General features: G+C 46.6%; 1 protein-coding gene across 2 annotated transcripts in view; it reads right to left on the reverse strand.

Annotated features, from left to right (window-relative positions):
• Positions 1-1,080: 1,080 nt before the first annotated feature.
• MIER2 (MIER family member 2) overlaps positions 1,081-21,938 on the reverse strand; it is a 94,335-nt gene continuing 73,477 nt past the window's right edge. The window contains exons 10-13 of one of the 2 annotated variants that reach the window (XM_081959116.1): positions 17,038-17,132; positions 9,717-9,778; positions 8,608-8,744; positions 1,081-3,047 (exon numbers count right to left, since the gene is read on the reverse strand). In XM_081959116.1, coding sequence (XP_081815242.1) covers positions 2,581-3,047; positions 8,608-8,744; positions 9,717-9,778; positions 17,038-17,132 — 761 coding nt within the window. In that variant the 3' untranslated portion in view covers positions 1,081-2,580. Of the gene's footprint in view, positions 3,048-8,607; positions 8,745-9,674; positions 9,779-17,037; positions 17,133-21,938 lie in introns of both variants that reach the window. The other variant, XM_081959115.1, reaches the window with a different exon arrangement.

The following is a 21,938-nucleotide window of genomic DNA, read 5'->3' on the forward strand; positions in this document are numbered from 1 at the left end:
GAGCTGCAGGGAAGGCCCCAACTGTAGAACAATTTTTCTCAACCTTGGTGACTTTTAGTCCTGTGGACTTCAACTCCTGGCTGGGGAATTCTGGGAGTTGAAGTCCACAGGACTTAAAGTCGCCAAGGTTGAGAAACACTGCTGGTAAAACATTGAATTCTCAGCTCAAGCAGCCTAGACCAGGGGTGTCCAAACTTGGGAACTTTAAGACTTGTGGACTTCAACTCCCAGAATTCTGGGAGTTGAAGTCCACAAGTCTTAAAAGTTCCCAAGTTTGGACACCCCTGGCCTAGACACTCCGTCTGCCACCAGCGCTGGTCCCTAAAGCAGATCCTGCCACCTTGTCATCGCCGCTTCATTTTTGCAGCGGGTTTTCCTTCCCTGTTGACCTAACGCCCCGTTTTTTTTTTATTTCAAGCTCTCTTCTTCCAGAGGCTCCCCAAGGCCTGTGGTGGGAGAGGCGAGAGACAGCCCTTGACCTTCCACTTCAAAAGAAGCTGGGAGGATGAAGGACAGATGAGCTCTCCGACCGGATCCAGAACGATTTAAAAATAAAATAAAAAATAAATCAAAACGCTCCTGCACCCAACCTTCGCTTCCTCACCAAAACATCGGGGGGGGGGGGGGGGGGGGAGAAGAGGCAGAAACAGCCCACAAACGATGCGGGGGGATTGGATGGGAAGCAAGGTGGGGGATTATGGGGTAAGGTGGTATCCTCGTGTCCCGTTTGTTTCCTGTTCTAAGGCTCCAGCTGTACAAAATTGGGGAGAACGCCAAGCTCTTATCTTGTTGAATCGGGAGTCGGGATTAGGGGGTGGGATGTTTTTCTTTTAAGAGTATAAATGCAATAAATACCCCCTCTTCGGGACTTCACAATTATTTAAAAAATTTTAAAAAGGAAAGGATCCAAAACCGCAATCCAGGAACACCGCCGAGAAGCGGGCTGAGTGTTATGGCACCACCTTTGTCCTTGCTAATCCTGCCAAAGTGGTCAAAACAGCCAAGCTAGGAGAGGATGGGGGGGGGGCGGGGGGTTGGATGGGGGGGGGGAAAAATAAATTAACTCTTCATTCGCCCCCCTTCCCTCACTTACACCTCTCTGCGCTCCCCCCCATCCACCCTCCAGGTCCCTGTTTGGCACACGGAAGAAGAAGAAGTAGTAGCACTAGAATTGCTGCGAATGGAGGAGTAGTTGTGAAAAATATCTTTTTCTCTAGCAAAAAATAAAAGATAATAAAATCAGAGGGTGGAGTGTCCCCCCCCCCTGCAATCTTTCCCTTGCTTGAAATCATTCTGCTAAACATGGAATGTATGTTTTTGGTGTGTGTGTGTGTTTGTGTGTGTGTGTGTGTGTGTGTGTGTGAAGGGGGATGGGCAAAAATGGGGAAGGGGCACTGAATACCATCCAAAGATGTCGCTAGGCCAATTTCCTCTCTTTTCCGCTCCTCATTCTTTTATCTCCCTACTTGCCCGGCTTCTTCACTAAATGTGACTTTATCAGAAAAAAAAAGCCTTGCGAGCAATTTCCTGTAGAGGGCACTGTTTCTGAACCAGGGCGACTTTTAAGATGGGCGGATGGACTTCAACTCCCAGAATTCCTCAGCCATACATGGCTCAGGGGAATTCTGGGAGTTGAAGTCCACCAAATGCCAGCGTGGGAACTCTGGGAGCTGAAGTTGCCAGGGTTGAGAAACACTGAGGATCGGAGAGATGTGTCCCGTCCCCCCCCCCCGGACCTGTTTTCTGCCCCAAAAGTGCACCTGACTTCGAGGACGCCCCCACCAGAGCGAGGTCACGAGGGAGGAGAAAACAGGATCCAACAGGGTTTCCGCTCGTTCTAACCACACAAGGGTGCAATCACAAACATTTGGCAACAAGTCATCCCGCATACGCCGGTAGAGCCGCACACTCAGGTGCTCTCACCCGTCCGCACCGAATCAGGTGTACGGGAAAAGACCTGAACTAGGAGAGGTACCAGTCCCGACAGCTGATGAAACTGGAATTCAGGTATTCTCTACCCTATTTTGCTCCGGTGATTAGGAAGGAACCTGATGCATTTTTACTTCTAGTCCTGCGCTCCGGGAAACCTTGCATTCCACCCCCGTCCAGCCCGCCTGCCCCCTCTTCAAAGTGCTCGTGGTCAGCCTTCTTCCCTGCAGACTGTCCGTTCTGGGGCCAAAGCGCCTTCCCCTGGCAAAACTGAGGTGTTTGGCTGAATGTGGAGACGGCGGGTGGGGTGGGGGGAAGACTCGGTCTGTCCCGCATGGCTTTGAGGGGTCCCCCTCCGTCCGTGATGACCCCATGGGGGTTACAGTTCCCTTCGGCCAGCTCCTGCGATAGCTGCACAGGAGATTGTGACGGAGGTGTTTGGTTTTGCCGGAGAGACCCTGGAACGGCCAGGGGCGGGACTGGTGGGGGAACCGGTGCTCCTCGGATTTCGGAAGGGGAGGAGCAGCAGGTTTGTCACCGAGGACCAGGAAAAGATCATTGTCTAGCCAATATTTTCGATCTCTTGTCCCCTCTTCTCCCCCAGAATCCGAGTCAGCTCCGCGCCTACAAAGAACCTCTCAATGGCCGCTGTCACTGAGACACTGAGTCTGAAGTGGCCACGGGCGCTGGGCAGGCTTGTTGAGTGGTCAGGAGGCTATCGACTTCTCCAAGACCCAGGAGGCTGAAATCGGGGACAGCTAAGGACACTTGCGCAGGGGCCACCAACGTCTCTGGATCTCCCTCCAGTCCCGCGTGGCTGGAAATTAAAGGTAAGCTTTCCGTGACGCTCTCGGGGAGTGGGGGGAAGTCCACGGCAATCGCTTCTCCCGAGCACCGCAAGGGCTCCTCCTGCTTATCCATCGCGGCCATCTGGTAGAACCCGGCTTCGGAGGGATTTGATGGGTGCTGAAGGTACGTCGGGACACGGCTGGCGGGGGGCACCTCCTCGGGGGGGTCGAAGGAACAGTTTGTTTCTGAAGGCGTGCTGCACTCGTAGCCGTGCCCAGATTCGCTGGTGCTGCCGAGACTGCAGGCTGCGCTTTCAATGCTCAATGGCTCTGCAGAGGATTGGGAAGTGTAAGGAGGGGGAAGAAAACCAACAACCCAATTCATTCAGTATCACTCATTACCTTGCATTTCATAAACTGCCCTAAGCTTTTTTCGGTCTGGTAGCTGAGCAATATAGATACGGAACTGGGCCAGGATATCTACATTAACAGTGCTGTAAGTCAGAGGGGGAGTACACAATTCTTGTCCCTTCCCCTAAAATGGCTAAATAGTAGTAACTGTGAGAGGGATCTTGGAGTCCTAGTGGACAACCATTTAAATAGGAGCCAGCCGTGTGCAGCAGCTGCCAAAAAAGCCAACACAGTTCTAGGCTGCATCAACAGAGGGAGAGAATCAAGATCACGTGAAGAGTTAATACCACTTTATAATGCCTTGGTAAGGCCACACTTGGAATACAGCATTCAGTTTTGGTCGCCACGATGTAAAAAGTATGTGGAGACTCTAGAAAGAGTGCAGAGAAGAGCAACAAAGAGGATTAGGGGACTGGAGACTAAAACATATGAAGAACGGTTGCAGGAACTGGGTATGTCTAGTTTAATAGAAAGAAGGACCAGGGGAGACATGATAGCAGTGTTCCAATATCTCAGGGGTTGCCACAAAGAAGAGGGAGTCAAACTATTCTCCAAGGCACCTGAGGGTAGAACAAGAAGCAATGGGTGGAAACTAATCAAAGAATCATTCAATCAAGAGCTAAGGAGAAATTTCCTGATAGTGACAAAAATTAATCAGTGGAACAACTTGACTCCAGAAGTTGTAAATGCTCCAATATTGGAAGTTTTTACATATCTATATCTGTATATGTGTATATATATACATACACGCACATATCTATATACTGTATGTATCTATGTATGTGTGTGTGCGTGTGTATCATTTCTTACACACACACACAGAGTGTGGGATAACAGGATACAGCATTAATGCACCAAAAACTTCACAAAAACAGCATATAAAATGCCTATCAAAATATAAAACAACAGAGCAGTGCATTATTTAAAAAAACATGCAGAAAGAGGGATGAATAAAGTGATGTATAAGCAGTTATATGATGGCCCAACCTTTGGTTCTGCAACCCAACAAGACAGACACAGACTTCAAAGGATAATTAGAACTGCAGAAAAAACAATTACTGCCAACCTGTCTTCCATGGAGGCTCTGCCCACTGTGAGAAAGAGGGCTGTGAAAATATTTACAGACCCCTCGCATCCTGGAGATAAATTGTTTCAACTCCTACCCTCAAAGTGAGGCTATAGAGCAGCGATGGCGAACCTTTATTGGCTCGCGTGCCATAAGTGGGGGGAGCGCAGGGGGGGGCGTGCAGTGCGTGACCCCCCAGTGCGCATGCACGCACTACAGGCGCTCTTCCCCCATTTTTACATGCTTTTTTCGCCTTCCCCAGGCTCCGGAGGCTTTATAGGAGCCTAGGGAGGGCGAAAACAGCCTCCCCTGCCTCCCTGGACGCTCTCCGGAGGCTTCGGAGGGTCGTTTTGAGCCCTCTGAAGGCTTCAGGGACCATCCGGAGGCTTCCCTGACGCCTTCGGAGCGCTCAAAATGACCCTCCGAGCAAACTGCAAGTCCGTTTCCCGAAGTTCCAGTTTGCCCGTAGGGACGGGTTTTTACGTTCATGAAGCTTCCAGAGGGCCTCCGGGGAGGCGGGGGAGGCTCTTTTCGCCCTCCCCAGGCTCCTATAAAGCCTCTGGAGCCTGGGGAGGGCAAAAAATGGCTTTAAAAAAGGGTGAACTCAGCTGGCCAGCGCGCGCATGTGCGCTGGCCAGCTGACAGGGCAGCGCCTCACGTGCCCTGACAAATGGCTCCGCGTGCCACCTGTGGCACGCATGCCATAGGTTCACCATCACTGCTATAGAGCACTGCACACCAAGACAACTAGACACAAGGACATTTTTTTCCTGAACGCCATCACTCTGCTAAACAAATAATTCCCTCACCACTGTCAAACCATTCATTAAGGCTGCATAACTATTATTATTAATCTTCTTATTGATCCTATCACCCATCTCCTCCCGCTTAGGACTGCAGGACTGTAAGTTGCTTGCTTGCATCCTTACGATTTATATTGATATTGTTTCCTGATTGCTGATTTGTACTCTATGACTATCATTAAGTGTTGTGCCTTATGATTCTTGACAAAAAGTATCTTGTCTTTTTATGTACACTGAGAGCATCTGCACCAAAGACAAATTCCTTGTGTGTCCAATTACACTTGACCAATAAAGAATTCATTCTATCATCTATCTATCTATCTATCTATCTATCTATCTATCTATCTATCTATCTATCTATCTATCTATCTATCTATCTATCTATCTATCTATCATCATCTATCATCTATCTATCTATCTATCTATCTATCTATCTATCTATCTATCTATCTATCTATCTATCATCTATCTATCTATCTATCTATCTATCTATCATCTAGCTATCTATCATCTATCTATCTATCTATCTATCATCTATCTATCTATCTATCTATCTATCTATCTATCTATCTATCTATCTATCTATCTATCTATCTATCTATGTATCATCTATCTATCATCTATCTATCATCTATCTATCTATCTATCTATCTATCTATCTATCTATCTATCTATCTATCTATCATCATCTATCTATCTCTTATCTATCTATCTTATCTACCTGTTGTGGGCCAGCAGGAGCCTTTGGAGGTGCCACCAGACTCCGACAGTGAGGGTCCCTATGAGTCGGCGCTGGAGGATGTGGAGGACCCTGGACAGGGTTCCGACTCCTAGCAGGGATCAGAGAGGCTAGTTGGCCACCAGGAGGCACCTGAGGCATGGAGCAGTTTTGAAAGGCAAAGGGAGTGTGAGCCTGACGTCATGCATTGGAGCAGTGGGGAGGAGACAAGGGAGTGGGTTCTGGATGCCTGGCAACGGAGGGCTGATAGACGCAGAGAACAGCTACGCAGTTACAGGAGATAATTGGACCCAGGTGGTTGTAATTAGGCTCCTCTCAAGACTGTATATAAGGAATGACTTTCCGGAAACTGTTTGCAGGAATCAACACATTTACCAGAGCTGGAGAAGCTATTGGGTCTGTGTCCTATCTTGGCAGGCTGGATTGCTGCCAAGGTCTAGTTGGTGCTGGATTGCTGCCAAGGTCTAATCTGTGTGTTAATAAATCGTATTGCAGTTTCTTTGTCTCGGAGTGCTTTGGTATACGAAGAGGGGGGGGGGTTAGAACATCTACCTATCTTATCTACCTACCTATCTACCTGTTCTGACCCCCTCCTCTTGTATACCAAGACACTCCGACACAAAGTCTCTTCCAGATGTTTATTGACATACAGGTTCCACCTTGGCAGCAATCCAGCCTGCCAAGTTCAAGATAGCACTCTGGGCAGCAATCCAGCTACAGCGACACCCCTTGGCAGCAATCCAGCTACCAAGCTCCAGATAATCACCTTAGCAGCACTCCTGCCTGCCAAGGTCCAGGGAACAGATTGGCAGCAATCCAGGTAAACCCTTTGGCAGCAATCCAGCCTGCCAAAGTATGACACAGCTCTGAGCTTCTCCAACTCCAATGATCAGTTGATTCCTGCAAAGGGTGTGTCCACAAGCAGTCCCTTTATAGTCTGGAGAGGAGTCTAATTATCAGCAGCTGAGAGCCATTACCTCCTGTAATTGCTCAATTGCTCCTTACGCCGGGTAGCACGTCGGTAACGAGCATCTAATAGCTCACTGCTGATGTCTGACTCACTGTCCTGTAACTCCTCCCCACTGCTCCAAGGCATGACATCAGGAGCCCCCTTCCTTTGGCTTTCACCACTGCTCCATGCCTCAGGCGCCCCCTGGTGGCCAACCAGCCTCTCTGCGCCCTGCTCAGCGTCGGAACCCTGTCCAGGGTCCCCCACCTCCTCTTGAGCCAACTCAGAGGGACCCTCGCTGTCGGAGTCTTGTGGCAACTCCAACGGCTCCTGCTGGGCCACAACATCTACCTATCTTACCTACCTACCTACCTACCTACCTCTTATCTACCTACCTACCTACCTATCTTATCTACCTACCTACCTATCTTATCTATCTACCTAATCTTCTTATCTACCTATCTACCTACCTATCTATCTTATCTATCTACCAACCTATCTACCTGTAGCTACATAGTTTAGCCAGTGGACAGCAGTGCCCTTGACACAATGTGTTTCTTGCAGGGATCCAGGGAACCTTATGAGGGGAGAAATATGATGCAAGCTTGCAGGACGCTCCCACAATCACAATCAGGATTATCAACCAGCCCCCATTTATAGTTCCAATACTGGCAACTGCGGTGGTTGGTTCGAACCCAATAATCACGGTAGTGAAGCACAATCTGTATTTACATACGTAAAGCGAAGCTGCCTTCATTCAACTCAGCTCAGCTCTGGCTTGCTACATGGCAAAGTAATGTATTTTTTATATGAAATGCATCAAGTGTTTCTCCGATGGGACCAGTCTGTCAGGGCAACCTGGTCTACCCAATTATGGGACTGAGCAATACGGCTTCTGCTTTCGCCTTTCAGCCCTAATCCAGGAGACTTCGCAGGCAGTCACTTTTGTGACAAACTGCTTTTGTGTTAAATGCACGTTGTACTGACAGAGAAATAAAAGGAGACTAGTATAGATCTATTTCAAGCTGTTTTCTCGTCAGCTAGCTATACCCTCTGGATTCGAATCCCAGAAGGGTATGGCTAGCTGATGAGAGCTAAATAGCTTGAAATAGATCTATACTAGTCTCCTGTTCTGACTGAGGCTTTCCAAGAACATGAAGCAAACTCCTTGTCCTGACAAAAACCCCTTTTATTAATTTATTGTGAATTCTACTCATTCATATCCAGCAAAGTCTTTCAAAGTAGGATTTACAGTCACAGACCTTATCTGGCTTGGAGAGCTGACAGGCCGATATCTGCAAAACTTGGCAAGGAGTCTTGGAGAGTCACGAACCAATTAAGCGAACTAATCGTCTCCTGCAAACTCCACTCCCCTTTTGCTCCTCTTTTATTTCCTCTGGGAGGGGCCATTCATCATCCACCTGTGGCCTTACTCCCAAGTCAACCCCTGTTCTTTAGCTGCTCCCTTCATCTGGCAACTCTGTACATGCGCACACTGGGAACAGGCTCCAGCTGTTCGTGATGTCTGACTCTGAAGGCAGCTGATAACTATCAGAAGGCCCTGACCCCATCTCTGCCTCCGACACAGAGCCCTCATCAGAGCCTTCCCCAGACTCCAGGATTGGACCATGTTCCTCCCCAACTTCCTCACTGTCCGAATCTGCTGCCAGCTCTGCTGGCTGCTGATAGGCCACAATTCCCTTTATTTCTTTGTCGGTAAAATATAAATTTAACACTGAAATGCACCAAGTTTTTGTATCTCTTCTCGACGTCTATGAGCTAGTGTGGAATTTACCTAAATTCTGTTTCTGTTCCTAGGATACAAGCAATCCTACCTCTCTTTCTTTTGAGGCACCCACACACAGGACTGACCACCCTGGTTTACTGGGATCAAGAAGACATCCGATCTTGTAAAAACGTACCTGCGGTCTCCATTGCTAAATGATCCGGGTTGAAACAGGAATCCAGGCAGCCAGTGGCTGACGCGATGGGCGGAGAGCTTCGCACGCGGCTGGCGCTTTCCACTTCCCCGCCGTCTAAAAAGTTATCCCCGTAATCCCTATGCAGTTGGAGAGACGAAAGGAGACAAAAGAGGGGCAAATATGTAGGTGGCTTTTCCATCTGGACAAAAAAAGAAACAGACTACAGGCAGTCCTCGACCTACGACCACAATTGAGCCCAAAATTTGTCGTTAAGTGAGCTTTGCCCCGCTTTACGACCTTTCTTGCCACAGTTCTTAAGCGAATCACCACAGTTGATAAGTTATTAACCCAGTGGCTCAGGGATTCTGGTTTCCTCATTGACTTGGCTTGACAGAAGGTCGTAAAAAGGGATCGTGTGACCTTGGGACCCTGCCATCGTCATAAGTACGATCCAGCTGCCAAGCATTTGAATTTAGATCACTTTATGGTACATCTGCTGCAAAGGTCGTAAGTGTGAAAAGCGACCCTGCGTCACTTTTTTCAGTGCCGTTTTAGACTTTGAACGGTCACTGAACAAGCTGTTGTAAGTCGAGGACTACCGGTAGAGTCTTTCACAGTCCACAACCCTAAGAGACCTTGTAGGATTAAAACCAAAGATTAAAAATTTCCATCTATGTTAGACCTGGCCATGTGATGTCAACCTTGCACCGGTCAGGATCGAATTCTTGGCAGTGGGCAGAGTTACCCTGCAATACTGCATTCGCTCTACTGTGGCACCACTGTACATCCGTCTGTCCTTCCTTCCTCCCTTCCTTCCGTTTAGTAACTTTAAAAGCTCAAAGACTTCCTGTACTCTACCAAATTCTGACTTTACCAAGGGTGTGTGTGTGTATTCATTTCCTGCTTTCAACTGCCCGTATGCAGATCTCTGGACTCAAGGCCCCTAAGGATTTGGGTCAAACGCTCTGGGCGCAATTCCATGGGGATTCACGCTTTCGCCACCTCTGGCCAGATGACACCAGACATTACTTTCTGGCCAGCAAGTGGCTTCAGGAGGTAGGACGTACTTCTTCCTTCCAAACCGCGTCTGTTGGGTGAAGTAGTCGTACCGTTCCGATTTCTTCCATATGTAATAGTATTCCACGCACTCACCCACCGACCGGGTCCGGACCTACAAAAACAGGAAGAAGGGCGAGGAGTTATTTGAAAAGACTGGACAGCCACTTGTCTGAAATGGTATAAGGGTCTCCTGCTTGAGCAGGGGGTTGGACTAGAAGACCTCCAAGGTCCCTTCCAGCTCTAATTGAATTGAATGGAAGACCGGCCTTCCTGGGATCTGCTAGAAATGGGAAACAGACACCAGGATCCTTTAAAACAGGCACTCTCCAACCTTGGCAACTTTAAGTCTGGTGTCAGCGTTTCAAATAGCATCCAAAAGTAAATCAGAGTCCAAGGCAAAATATTCCTCGAAGTTCCAATTGATTAAGAGAGCCGTGTTGGCACATCTGGGGAAACCCGAATCTGAAAGCTTCCCTGTTTTCCGCACCCAGTTGAAAGTTCAAGATCTTGCCCCCACACCCACAAGCCCATCCCATGGTCCAATCTCCCACTGCCATGCTGGCAGCTTCCACCCATCCAATTCCGATCAGGTGCAGAGGTGCAGAGACAAAGGATGACCTTGGCTTTCTAGAAAGAATGTTGTTATGGCTACATATCATTTAACTCCGTACGATCCCCCCCTCCCATTTTCTGCAGGCCTGACATCTGTGAACTTCAACGGTAAGCATTCTAGAAGAGCCCAACTCCAATTGAAAACTCCAAGGCAGACATTTTCTCAAAGTTTCATTTTATTAGAGCAGGTATACTGGCATATCTGGGAAAACCTGAATCTGAGAGTTCGGGGTTTTCCACTTAGTAAGTCAAAAGTCCAAACCTAACTCCTGCACCCATCAGTCCATCACATGGTCCAACCCTCATCCATCCCAACTCGAGACATCACTTCAACCACTCCAGGTGCAGGAATACCCTGACCTTGACCGAAAAGAAAAATGCTATTGTTGGGCCCGCAGCCATCTTTTCTTTTGGATTTTTGGCCTGCCACACTATCTATTATTCTACTATGCATTTTCTATTGTGGGAAAATGGGGAGGGGGGGGATTGTACAGAGTTAAATGCTATGTAGCCATAACAACATTCTTTCCAGAAAGCCAAGGTCATCCTTTGTCTCTGCACCTGACCGGAATTGGATGGGTGGAAGCTGCCAGCATGGCAGTGGGAGATTGGACCATGGGGTGGACTTGTGGAGGTGGGGGCAAGATCCTGAACTTTCAACTGGGTGGGGAAAACCGGGAAGCTTTCAGATTCAGGTTTTCCCAGACGTGCCAACATGGCTCTCTTAATCAATTGGAACTTTGAGCAATCCTTTGCCTTGGACTCTGATTTACTTTTGGATGCTTTTTGGAATGCTGACACAGACATTTTCTCAAAGTTTCATTTGATTAGAGCAGGTATAATGGCACACCTGGGAAAACCCGAATCTGAGCGTTTTGGGTTTCCCTTCAGTAAGTCAAAAGCCCAAACCCAACCCCTGCACCCATCAGTCCATCACATGGTCCAATTCCCATCTGTCCCAACTCGAGACCTCACTTCAACAACTCCTTCTCCTGGAGCGGGAATACCATCACCTTGACCGAAAAGAAAAATGCTATTATGTTTAACTACATCCCTTCTACTAAATTCCCCCCCTCCCCCCTAATTTCCCAAGCACAAGAATGTGGCAGCGTGGAAGCTTCCGGTGTTAATATGGCTTCCAAAGCTGACATCAACTTCCAGCTTTGCTGGCTGGGGAATTCTGGGAGTTGAAGTCTGCCAGGCTTAAAGTCCCCAAGGCTGGAGACCCCTGCTTTAAAATATACATTCTCTTCATACAACCAGGTATGGGAATCCTCCTGATGCCTTGATAGGTTACAAGGATCAGTATAAGAAGGTGAATCTTTGAAAGACTCGTGATGACCTGGTTTATGACTGTATCAGGCAGGCACCGTTACAGTCGTATGTCAAGGGCTACTTGTATTCTAATCTGGCGTTCTGTTATTAGGGATGCAATGGCTCAGTGGCTAAGGCGCCGAGCTTGTCGATCAGAAAGTGCGGCGTAACGGAGTGAGCTCCCGTGACTTGTCCCAGCTTCTGCCAACCTAGCAGTTCGAAAGCACGTAAAAATAGGCAAGTAGAAAAATAGGGACCACCTTTGGTGGGAAGGGAACAGCGCTCTGTGCGCCTTCGGCGTTTTGTCATGCTGGCCACATGACCACGGAGACGTCTTCGAACAGCGCTGGTTCTTTGGATTTGAAACAGAGATGAGCATCGCCCCCTAGAGTCAGGAACAACTAGCACATACCGTATTTTTCAGCGTATAAGACGCACCAAGATTTCGAAGAGGCAAATTAAAAAAAAAAAGTTTTTGCACTCTGCAGACCTCCCAAAAATGGCCCGTTTTTCATGAAAACTGCCCTGTTTTCTGTCAAAAAAGGGTATGCATAGCCATTAGGAGGCTTGTAGAGTGCTCCTGGGGGCAGGGGGGGACAAAAATGAGCAAAAAAACAGCCTGTTTTTCGCTTATTTCTGTCCTCCCCAGCCCCCGGGAGCACTCTGAAAGCCTCCTAAAGGCTATTTCGGGAGGCAAAAAATGCTATATTCAGTGTATAAGAAGCACCCAGATTTTCACCTTCTATTTTGAGGGGAAACGGTGCATCTTATACTCCGAAAAATATGGTATGTGTGAGGGGAACATTTACCTATATGAGTAGTCCTCGGTTTACAACTACAATGAAGCCCAAATTTAATGACGAGACAGTCATTAAGTGAGTTTTGCCCTATTTTACAACTTTTCTTGCCACAGCGGTTAAGGCAGGGGTGTCCAAACTTGGCAACTTTAAGACTTGTGGACTTCAACTCCCAGAATTCCCCAGCCAGCTGGCTGGGGAATTCTGGGAGTTGAAGTCCACAAGTCTTAAAGTTGCCAAGTTTGGACACCTCTGGGTTAAGGGAATCACTGCAGTTGTGAAGTTAGTGACATGGTTATTAAGTGAATAATGGCTTCCCCATTAAATTTGCTTGCCAGAAGGCCGCAAAAGGGGAGCGCTGACCCCAGGATATGGCAACCATCATAAATACATGCCAGCTGACAAACATCTGAATTTTGATTGCGTGATCACGGGGCTGTTGCAAGGGCGAAAAATGATAAGTCACTTTTTTCAGTGCTGTTGTAACTTCAAAGGGTCACTAAACAAATGGCTGGAAATTGAGGACTACCTATATAGGGTTTAATACTTTGATGTCCGCCGTCAGACAAGTCGCCGGCATGCAAATTACCATAATCAATAAACAATAAATGAAGAACAGCAACTGTGGTTTGCTAAATCAAGTTTAGCATGATGTGCTACAGCAGTGTTTCTCAAACTTGGTGACTTTAAGTCCTGTGGACTTCAACTCCCAGAATCGAGTTGAAGTCCACAGGACTTAAAGTCACCAAGTTTGAGAAACACTGTGCTACAGCCACGAAAACCACTCTGGGAACCTCTGGGGCTAAAGAGCAGAACAGGACAGATTGAGATAAAAATAAATGTGGTTTTTTAAAAAAATGATTATCTGCCATGCTTATAATCCACCCCAGTCCTGAATGGTGCTCAGCAGTACACAACATTAAAAGGCATTGCCATCAAACCCAAACATTAAATAAAGAGGATGGAATCAATTCACTCCGTACCTCTAGTGGCCAAATACAATACATTACAATACAATAGCAGAGTTGGAAGGGACCTTGGAGGTCTTCTAGTCCAACCCCCTGCCTAGGCAGGAAACCCTATACCATTTCAAACAGATGGCTATCCAACATCTTCTTAAAGACTTCCAGTGTTGGGGCATTTACAACTTCTGGAGGCAACTTCTGTTCCACTGATTAATTGTTCTCACTGTCAGGAAGTTTCTCCTCAGTTCTAAGTTGTTTCTCTCCTTGATTAGTTTCCACCCGTTGCTTCTTGTTCTACCCTCAGGTGCCTTGGAGAATAGTTTGACTCCCTCTTCTTTGTGGCAGCCCCTGAGATATCGGAAGACTGCTATCATGTCTCCCCTAGTCCTTCTTTCTCTTAAGCTAAACATACCCAGTTCCTGCAACCGTTCCTCATATGTTTTAGCCTCCAGTCCCCTAATCCTCTCCGTTGCTCTTCTCTGCACTCTTTCTAGAGTCTCCACATCTTTTTTACATCGTGGAGACCAGAACTGAATGCATTCTGTATTCTGAAATGTTTCCTTTCAGAATCCAGCCTTGGTTTAGAACAGTGATGGCAAATCTTTTCGGCACAAAGTGCCCAAACCAGAAGCCATGTGCCTGTGCTGAAGTGCCAGAAACCTAAAGACCAGCTGGCCGGCACGTGCATGCCTGTTTTTGGCTGTTTTTACCGGTTATTGGGCCATTTTCAGGCCATTTTCCAGCCATTTGGGGGGCATTTTTCAGCTGAAAAACAGGCTATAAATGCTCACAAAATGGCCTGAAAAAACAGCCTGAAAATGGCCTGGGAAAGAGCCCCAAAAGCAGTCTGTTTTTTGATGCTTTGGGATGTTTTAAAGCTGTTTTTAGGGCTATTTTCTGGCTGTTTTTGGCTTGAGAAACGGCCTCTCAAAATGGCCATTTTCAGGCTGTTTTCCGGTGCTCTGACACCCGCCAAGAACAGTTGGACAGCACACATGCATGCCGGAAACTAGAAGAGCAGCTGGCGAAAGTGCGTGTGCCCACAGAGAGAGCTCTGCGTGCCACCTCTGGCACGTGTGCCATTGGTTTCGCCATTAGAGATTTAGAAGATAAATAAGGGAGGGTTTACATATACCGTATTTTTCAGTGTATAAGACGCACCGGATTATACGACGCACCAATATTTTGAAGAGGTAAATAAAAAAAAAAAAGTTTTTGCACTCTGCAGACCTCCCAAACCTTCTGCATGTCCATTTTTTGTGAAGGAGGCGGGGTTTCGGGAGGCCAAAAATGCTGTATTCAGTGTATAAGAAACACCCAGATTTTCACCCTTTTTTGGGGGGGGGGGAAGGTGCGTCTTATACTCTGAAAAATACGGTAAGTAGGGCAGGACGATGGCTTAGCAGTTCAGATGATGGGCTTGTCCGCTGAAAACCTGAGCGGGAAGGTAACTCTGTGCTCCGTGAAGTCATGACCCACGGAAGGCACATCTGAATGGCCTTGCAACAGAGAGGAGCACCGCCCGTAGAGTCGGCTATGACGAGCAGAATAAAGTGCACATGGCTGCCTGAGGAATTCTGGGACTTGAAGCCCACAGGTCTTTTTTTTTTATTAAAGATTTTATTGGTTTTTAAAAACATTTATGGGGAAAGGGTACAAAGGTACATAGAAAATTTTGGCAGCTCCCGTGCTAGTGGCAGAAATCCCTCCAAATCTCACAATTTTTTTCAATGTTGAAAACAACGTATAAAAGATAAGCATAAACAGAATTCTTACATTAATATCAATCATGTGTTCAATCATCTCGTTCTTTGTCACTTTCTAATATATCAACAATTACGACGATATTTTTTTGTGAAAAGCGGGGCATGCAGAGGGTTTGAGAGGATACCTGCGGGATCGCGTTCTGCCCCACACATCCCTGCGACCTATTTGCTCTCACAGAGAGGGACTCCTCCGGGTGCCGTCCTCCAGAGAGTGCCAGAGGGCGACGCCCAGGAGTAGGGCCTTCTCTGTGATGGGCCCTACCCTTTGGAATGACCTCCCCCCAGACATTAGGACAACGACTGACCTCCGCTCCTTCCGCACGAAACTTAAGACCCACCTGTTCCGACTAGCCGGCCTGGCTTAATTTAGAGCTTCTCCACCTCTTGGGCATTTTTAATTTTAATTTTTAACTTTAACTATCATTGGGGTTTTTTAATTGTTTTAAATTATTGTAATTTATTTATTTATTGTTCCACCTCCTCCATATTGTATCGTTGTAACCGCTGCTGGTGTACGTCGCCCCGAGTCCCTTGGGGGAGAGGGGGCGACTAAGAAGTCAAAATAATAAATAAATAAAAATAAATTTCAAATACATTTATTTTTGTGATCTGAGTCTTTTCGATATTGCTCCCTCCTCCCCGTCCCCAGATGGAGCCATGGCCCCCCTTCCCCCCATATCTTGTACATTGCTGCCTTTTTCACCACCTCCCTTATTTTCATCCTCTAGGAGAGAAAAATGTTTTTTAGTGAAGGCTTCAGCCTCTTCCACTGTGTTAATTCTAATTCTGTTTCCCTTCCAGAAAATCAGCAAGCCCACGGGTCTTTTACGTCAGGCGTGCCTCCTTCAACATCCAAGAAAGAAAAACTCCCAACTCCATTGATTTAGAGAAAAGGTACTTTTACTTAATGTGAAATGAAAACAGCGAAAGTGAAGCAAGATTTTGGGCAAAAAAGACGCGAACTTGTACATCTCAAACATTTATCCAACTCCCCCCCCCCCCCGTTACCCCGGCCTAAATGTCCAATCTGCAACTCCCAAGGGTGTCATGTGGGGTGCATCTTCAGATGGCCTCATCTGGCTGGTATGCACAGACGGTTGACCTTGACCAAACCCAAACACCAGCAAACGCAGAAGATGGCAAGAACAAAACTCCCTCTTTTGTGACATCTCCTCCGGCACGGTTCCCCTCCCAAATACCATAACCCCCCTCCCTCTCTCCCCATTACTATGGCAGCCGATAGCAAGCAAGCAATATAGAGGCTGACACTTTAACTTGCCAAGGTTGGACACCCTTGGTCTAAATATGTTTTAGTCTGGAGACTAAAACATTGGAAGAACGGTTGCAGGAACTGGGTGTGTTTAGCGTAAGAGAAAGAAGGACTAGGGGAGACATGATAGCAATGTTCCAATATCTCATTGGCTGCCACAAAGAAGAGGGAGTCAAACTATTCTCAAGGCACCTGAGGGTAGAACAAGAAGCAACGGGTGGAAACTAATCAAGGAGAGAAACAACTTAGAACTGAGGAGAAATTTCCTAAACATGAGAACAATTAATCCGTGGAACAGCTTGCCTCCAGAAGTTGTGAATGCCCCAACACTGGAAGTCTTTAAGAAGATGTTGGATCGCTATTTGTCTGAAACGGTATAGGGTTTCCTGCCTAGGCAGGGGGTTGGACTAGAAGACCTCCAAGGTCCCTTCCAACTCTACTATTGTATTGTATTAAATTGTCATCACGATGCCCAAAGTTGCCGGGCCATGCAAGAAGGTTAAGAAGGGGCAAGAAGGGAAGTCATCCTCCTGCAACTTAGCCTTATCCTCTGCCCCTTTGCAATGGAGCCACCATCCTGCTTAGGATTCCCCAGAGGCGCCTACAGGTACCTGGCTGGTTTTGAAAGTGGGCGACTTTAAAATTACCTTGTTGGCTTGAATAAGGTGGAAGTTTTTTCCATGCACCCGGAATCCATGTTCAAAGTTCCTGCATTCTTCTTCACTCCAGGCACACAGCTCATCTGGAAGGGGGAGAGAAGCAATGAAGAACAGAACGTCAGCCCTTCGAGTTAGGCCAGGTCAGGATATAACGGCTACCAGAAATACTAGAATTTCGACTTTGTTGCTATAGGTGGCTAACCTTTTTCACATCGTGTGCCAAAAGTGGGGGGAGTGCAGTGGGGTCGTGCACGGACGTGCCCACCCCCATAATTCTATGCTTGCGACCCCCCGCACACATGCTCGTGATCCCCCCCTTTTGGAGTGCAATGGACCCGTTTTTTGCCCTCCCCAGGCTTCAGAGGCTTTCTAGGAGCCTGGGGAGGGTGAAAATGGCCTCCCCTGCCCCCCTGCAGGCTCTCCGGAAGCTTCCCTAAAGGCTCTGGAGGGCGAAAAACAGCCCTATAAGCAACCTGGATGTTTGGGAATGGATTTTCGGTTTTCCCTTAGGGCCGTTTTTCACTCTCCAGAGCCTTCAGGGAAGCCCCCTGAAGCCTCCCAAGGGCGAAAAACGGCCCTACGGGCAAACCGGAAGTCACTTCCAGGTTGCCCGTAGGACCGTTTTCCGCCCTCCGGAGGCTTCAGGGGGATTTCCTGACGTCTCCGGAGGGCGAAAAGCAGCAGAAAATGAAGGCCAAAGTCAGCTGGCCAGTGCGCGCATGCATGCTGGAGCTGAGAGGGCAACGCCTCGCGTACCCTAACAAATGGCTCCACAAATGGCCATAGGTTCGCCATCACGGCTATTGGTTATAAGAGCAGAATCTTAAAAGCCATCAAAAAAGAATCAAAGTAAGAGAAGCAAGCTTTTTTTCTCGTATTTTCTTGTCCTAAAGTCACATTTTTCTGACAGTTGATGCAGTCTGTCTCTACGGTCATCTTCGTACGGGTAGTTCTCAACTTAAAACAGGTTTTTTTTAGTGGCCATTCAAAGTTACGACACTGATAAAAGTGACTTATGGCCATTGTTCACACAACTATTGCAGCAGCCCCAGGGTCACATGATCAAAATTAAAATATTGGCAAGTGACTCCTATTTAAGACGGTCGCAGTGCCCTGGGGTCATGTGATCACCTCTCGCGACCTTCTTGACAAGCGAAGTCAATGGGGAAGCCGGATTAATTTAACAAGAATTCATTAACTCACTTAACAACTGCAGCGATTCACTTAACAACTGGGGCCAGAAACGTGGTCAAATGGGGGCAAAACTCACTTAACAACTGTCTCTCTTAGCAAAAGAAAGCTTTGGGTTTAACTGTGGCCCTAAGTCGAGGACTATTAGAAAGAAAGAAAGAAAGAAAGAAAGAAAGAAAGAAAGAAAGAGAGAGAGAGAGAGAGAGAGAGAGAAAGAAAGAAAGAAAGAGGGAGGGTAGAATGAATGAAGGAAGAAAGGAAAGAAAGAGGTAAGGAAAGAAAAAAGAGAAAGAAAGAAAGAAGAAAGGAAGGAAAGAGGGAGGGTGGAATGAATGAAGGAAGAAAGGAAAGAAAGAGGTAAGGAAAGAAAAAAGAGAAAGAAAGAAGGAAAAAAAGAGGGAAGGAGGGAAAGATACATATACATACACACACACACATATATATCTTAGATAGGTAGGTAGGTAGGTAGATAAATAGGTAAAATAGATAAATATAGATAGATGGACAGACAGACAGGCTTGACAGATGATTAGATAGATAGATAGATAGATAGATAGATAGATAGATAGATAGATAGATAGATAGATAGATAGATAGACAGATAAAGATCAGTGATGGCGAACACTTTTTCCCTCGGGTGCCAAAAGCACACGTACGCACGCTATCGTGCGCATGTGCATGCGTGCTCACACCCGTAATTAAATGCCCTGTTGTTCCCACCTGCGTGTGCGACACCCCCACACTGCCCCCCGTGCAGGTGTGCATGGCTTTCTTGGAGCCTGAAAAGGGCGAAAACATCCCCCCCCCCCCCGGAGGTTCTTAGGAGGCCGGAAATGGCCCATTTCCTGACTTCCGGTGGGCCCATTTTTCGCCCTCCCCAGTCTTCAGGAGGCTTTCCTGAAGCCTGGGGAGAGCGGAAATGGCCTCCCCATGCCCTCCGGAAGGCCGAAAATCAGCTGGGTAGCAGGCACATGCACGGTGGAGCTGACATGGGGCAATGCATCCATGCCCTCAGATATGGTTCATGTGCCGCCTGTGGCATGTGTGCCAAAGGTTCTCCATCACGGATATAGATGGATAGATAGAAACAGATGAGATAATTGGATAGATAGAGATAGATAAGATAATAGATGCCAGTTGATAGATATAGATAAGATAGATGGATAGATGGATGGATAGATAGAGATAAATAAAAAGATAGATAGATGTGAGTGGATAGATATAGATAAATGGATAGATAGATAGATATAAATAGAAAGATAGATATAAGTGGATAGATATGGATAGATAGATAGATAGATAGATAGATAGATAGATAGATAGAAGTGGTGGGTTGTAAATCCTGTTTCAACCGGTACGGTTGGAACGGGGCCAGCAGCGTCCTCATGGATGCGTGCTGTGTGCGCATGCGTTCAAGTGCCTCCGCAATGCTCAGCAATGCTCCAGCTGCTCCGCGGTGTGTTGCTCAGGCGCTGTACATGCCACGTGCCTGCGCGGAAGCACAAAAGCCTTTAAACTCTGGTTAGGAGCTCGGGCAGGCGCTCCGGAGCACTGTACCGGAACGGTATCCGGTGCGCCGGGCTGGCTCCGGTATGTGTGTACCGGGGCGTACTGCCTGCAACCCACCACAGATAGATAGAGATAAGATAGATGGACAGATAGAGATAGATAAGATAGATAGATAGATAAGATAGAGATAGATAAGATAGATGGACAGATAGTGATAGATAAGATAGATAAGATAGATAGATAGATAGATAGATAGATAGATAGATAGATAGATAGATGATAGATAAGATATAGATGATAGATGGACAGATATAGATAAGATAGATAGCTATAGATAAGATAGATGGACAGAGAGAGATAGATGAGATAAATAGATAGATAGAGATAAGATGGATGGACAGATAGTGATAGATAAGATAGATAAGATAGATAGATAGATAGATAGATAGATAGATAGATGATAGATAAGATATAGATGATAGATGGACAGATATAGATAAGATAGATAGCTATAGATAAGATAGATGGACAGAGAGAGATAGATGAGATAAATAGATAGATAGAGATAAGATGGATGGACAGATAGAGATAGATAAGATAGATAGATAGGATAGATAGATAGATAGAGATAAGATAGATGGACATATAGAGATAGATGAGATAAATAGATAAGATAGATATAGATGATAGATGGACAGATATAGATACGATAGATAAATAGATAGAGATAAGATAGATGGACAGATAGAGATAGATGAGATAGATAGATAGATATCCTCAATAAAGAAAAAAGATTTTTCCTAAACTTTTAGAAATTAGAGCACTTCAAGTAGATTTTTTTAAAGCTGTGCAGACTTTTTCTTTTTTTAAAGGAGAAATATGCTTCAATCCCAAGCCCTGACTGAGATGTTTCTCTGCTCTTTCCGCATCGTTCTGCAACGAGATCCTGACTTTATTGGAAGTGACTGCATTTAATTGTTGCATCGATCGCTGATCCACGATTCTTTCTTTCAAGGCCGAAGACGCAGGAGTGCCTTGGAAACGGCCTGTTCTTCGACTTTCGCACACAGGGCACAAACTGCTTAGCAAGATCTGAGAGGGAGAGGAGAGGGTGCAAGAACCAGATTATAGCTAATCCTTGACTTATGACGGGCCCAAAATGTCTGTGGTTAAGCGAGACGTTCATTTAGTTTTGCCCCATTTCGCAACTTCTCTTGCCACCGTTGTTAAGCGAATCACTACGGCTGTTAAGTTAGTCACACGGCTGTTCAGCGAATCCGGCTTCCCCATTGACTTTGCTGGTCTGAAGGTCCCAAAAAGGGGGGTTCACGTGACCCCGGGACACTGCAACCGTCGTAAACATGAGTCAGTTGCCAAGGGTCTGAATACTGATCTTGTGACCATGGGGATGCTGCCATAGATCGTAAATGTGAAAAACGGTCATACGTCATAGGTCTTCAGTACCGTTGTATCTTTCAACGTTCACTAAATGAATTGCTTTGAGTACAGGTAGTCCTCAACTTACAACAGTTCGCTTTAGGGACCGTTTAAAGTTACATTGGAACCGAAAAAGGTGACTTATGATCATTTTTCACATTTAACGACCGTTGCAGCATCCCCATAGTTACGCGATTTACATTTGGATGCTTGACAACTGACTCACATTTAGGATGGTTGCAGTGACCAGGGTCATGTGATCACATTTTTGTGAAAAACTGGCAAAAACCAGGGGATTTTTGCCTTCCCCCAGCCCTGCTGAAGCCTGCAGAGTGCTGCTGGGGAGGACAAAAATGTTTTTTTCTTACTTACGTCTTTGAAATCTTGGTGTGTCTTATACACCAATGCGTCTTATCGTCCGAAAAATACAGTAAGTCTTATTGCTATTGCTATTAAGGGACTGGAGGCTTAAACAAAGAATGGTTTCTGGAATTGGGCATTCCAGTCTAGGGAAAAGGAGAACTGGGGTGTGTGTGTGACATACAATAGCAAAGTTGGAAGGGACCTTGGAGGTCTTCTAGTCCAACCCCCTGCCTAGGTAGGAAACCCTATACCGTTTGAGACAAATAGCTATCCAACATCTTCTTAAAGACTTCCAGTGTTGGGGCATTCACAACTTCTGGAGGCAACTTCTGTTCCACTGATTAATTGTTCTGACTTTCAGGAAATTTCTCCTCAGTTCTAAGTTGCTT

The sequence above is a fragment of the Natrix helvetica genome, assembly GCF_964273705.1.
Source record: "Natrix helvetica genome assembly, chromosome: 1".
Taxonomy (NCBI): Eukaryota; Metazoa; Chordata; class Lepidosauria; order Squamata; family Natricidae; genus Natrix; species Natrix helvetica.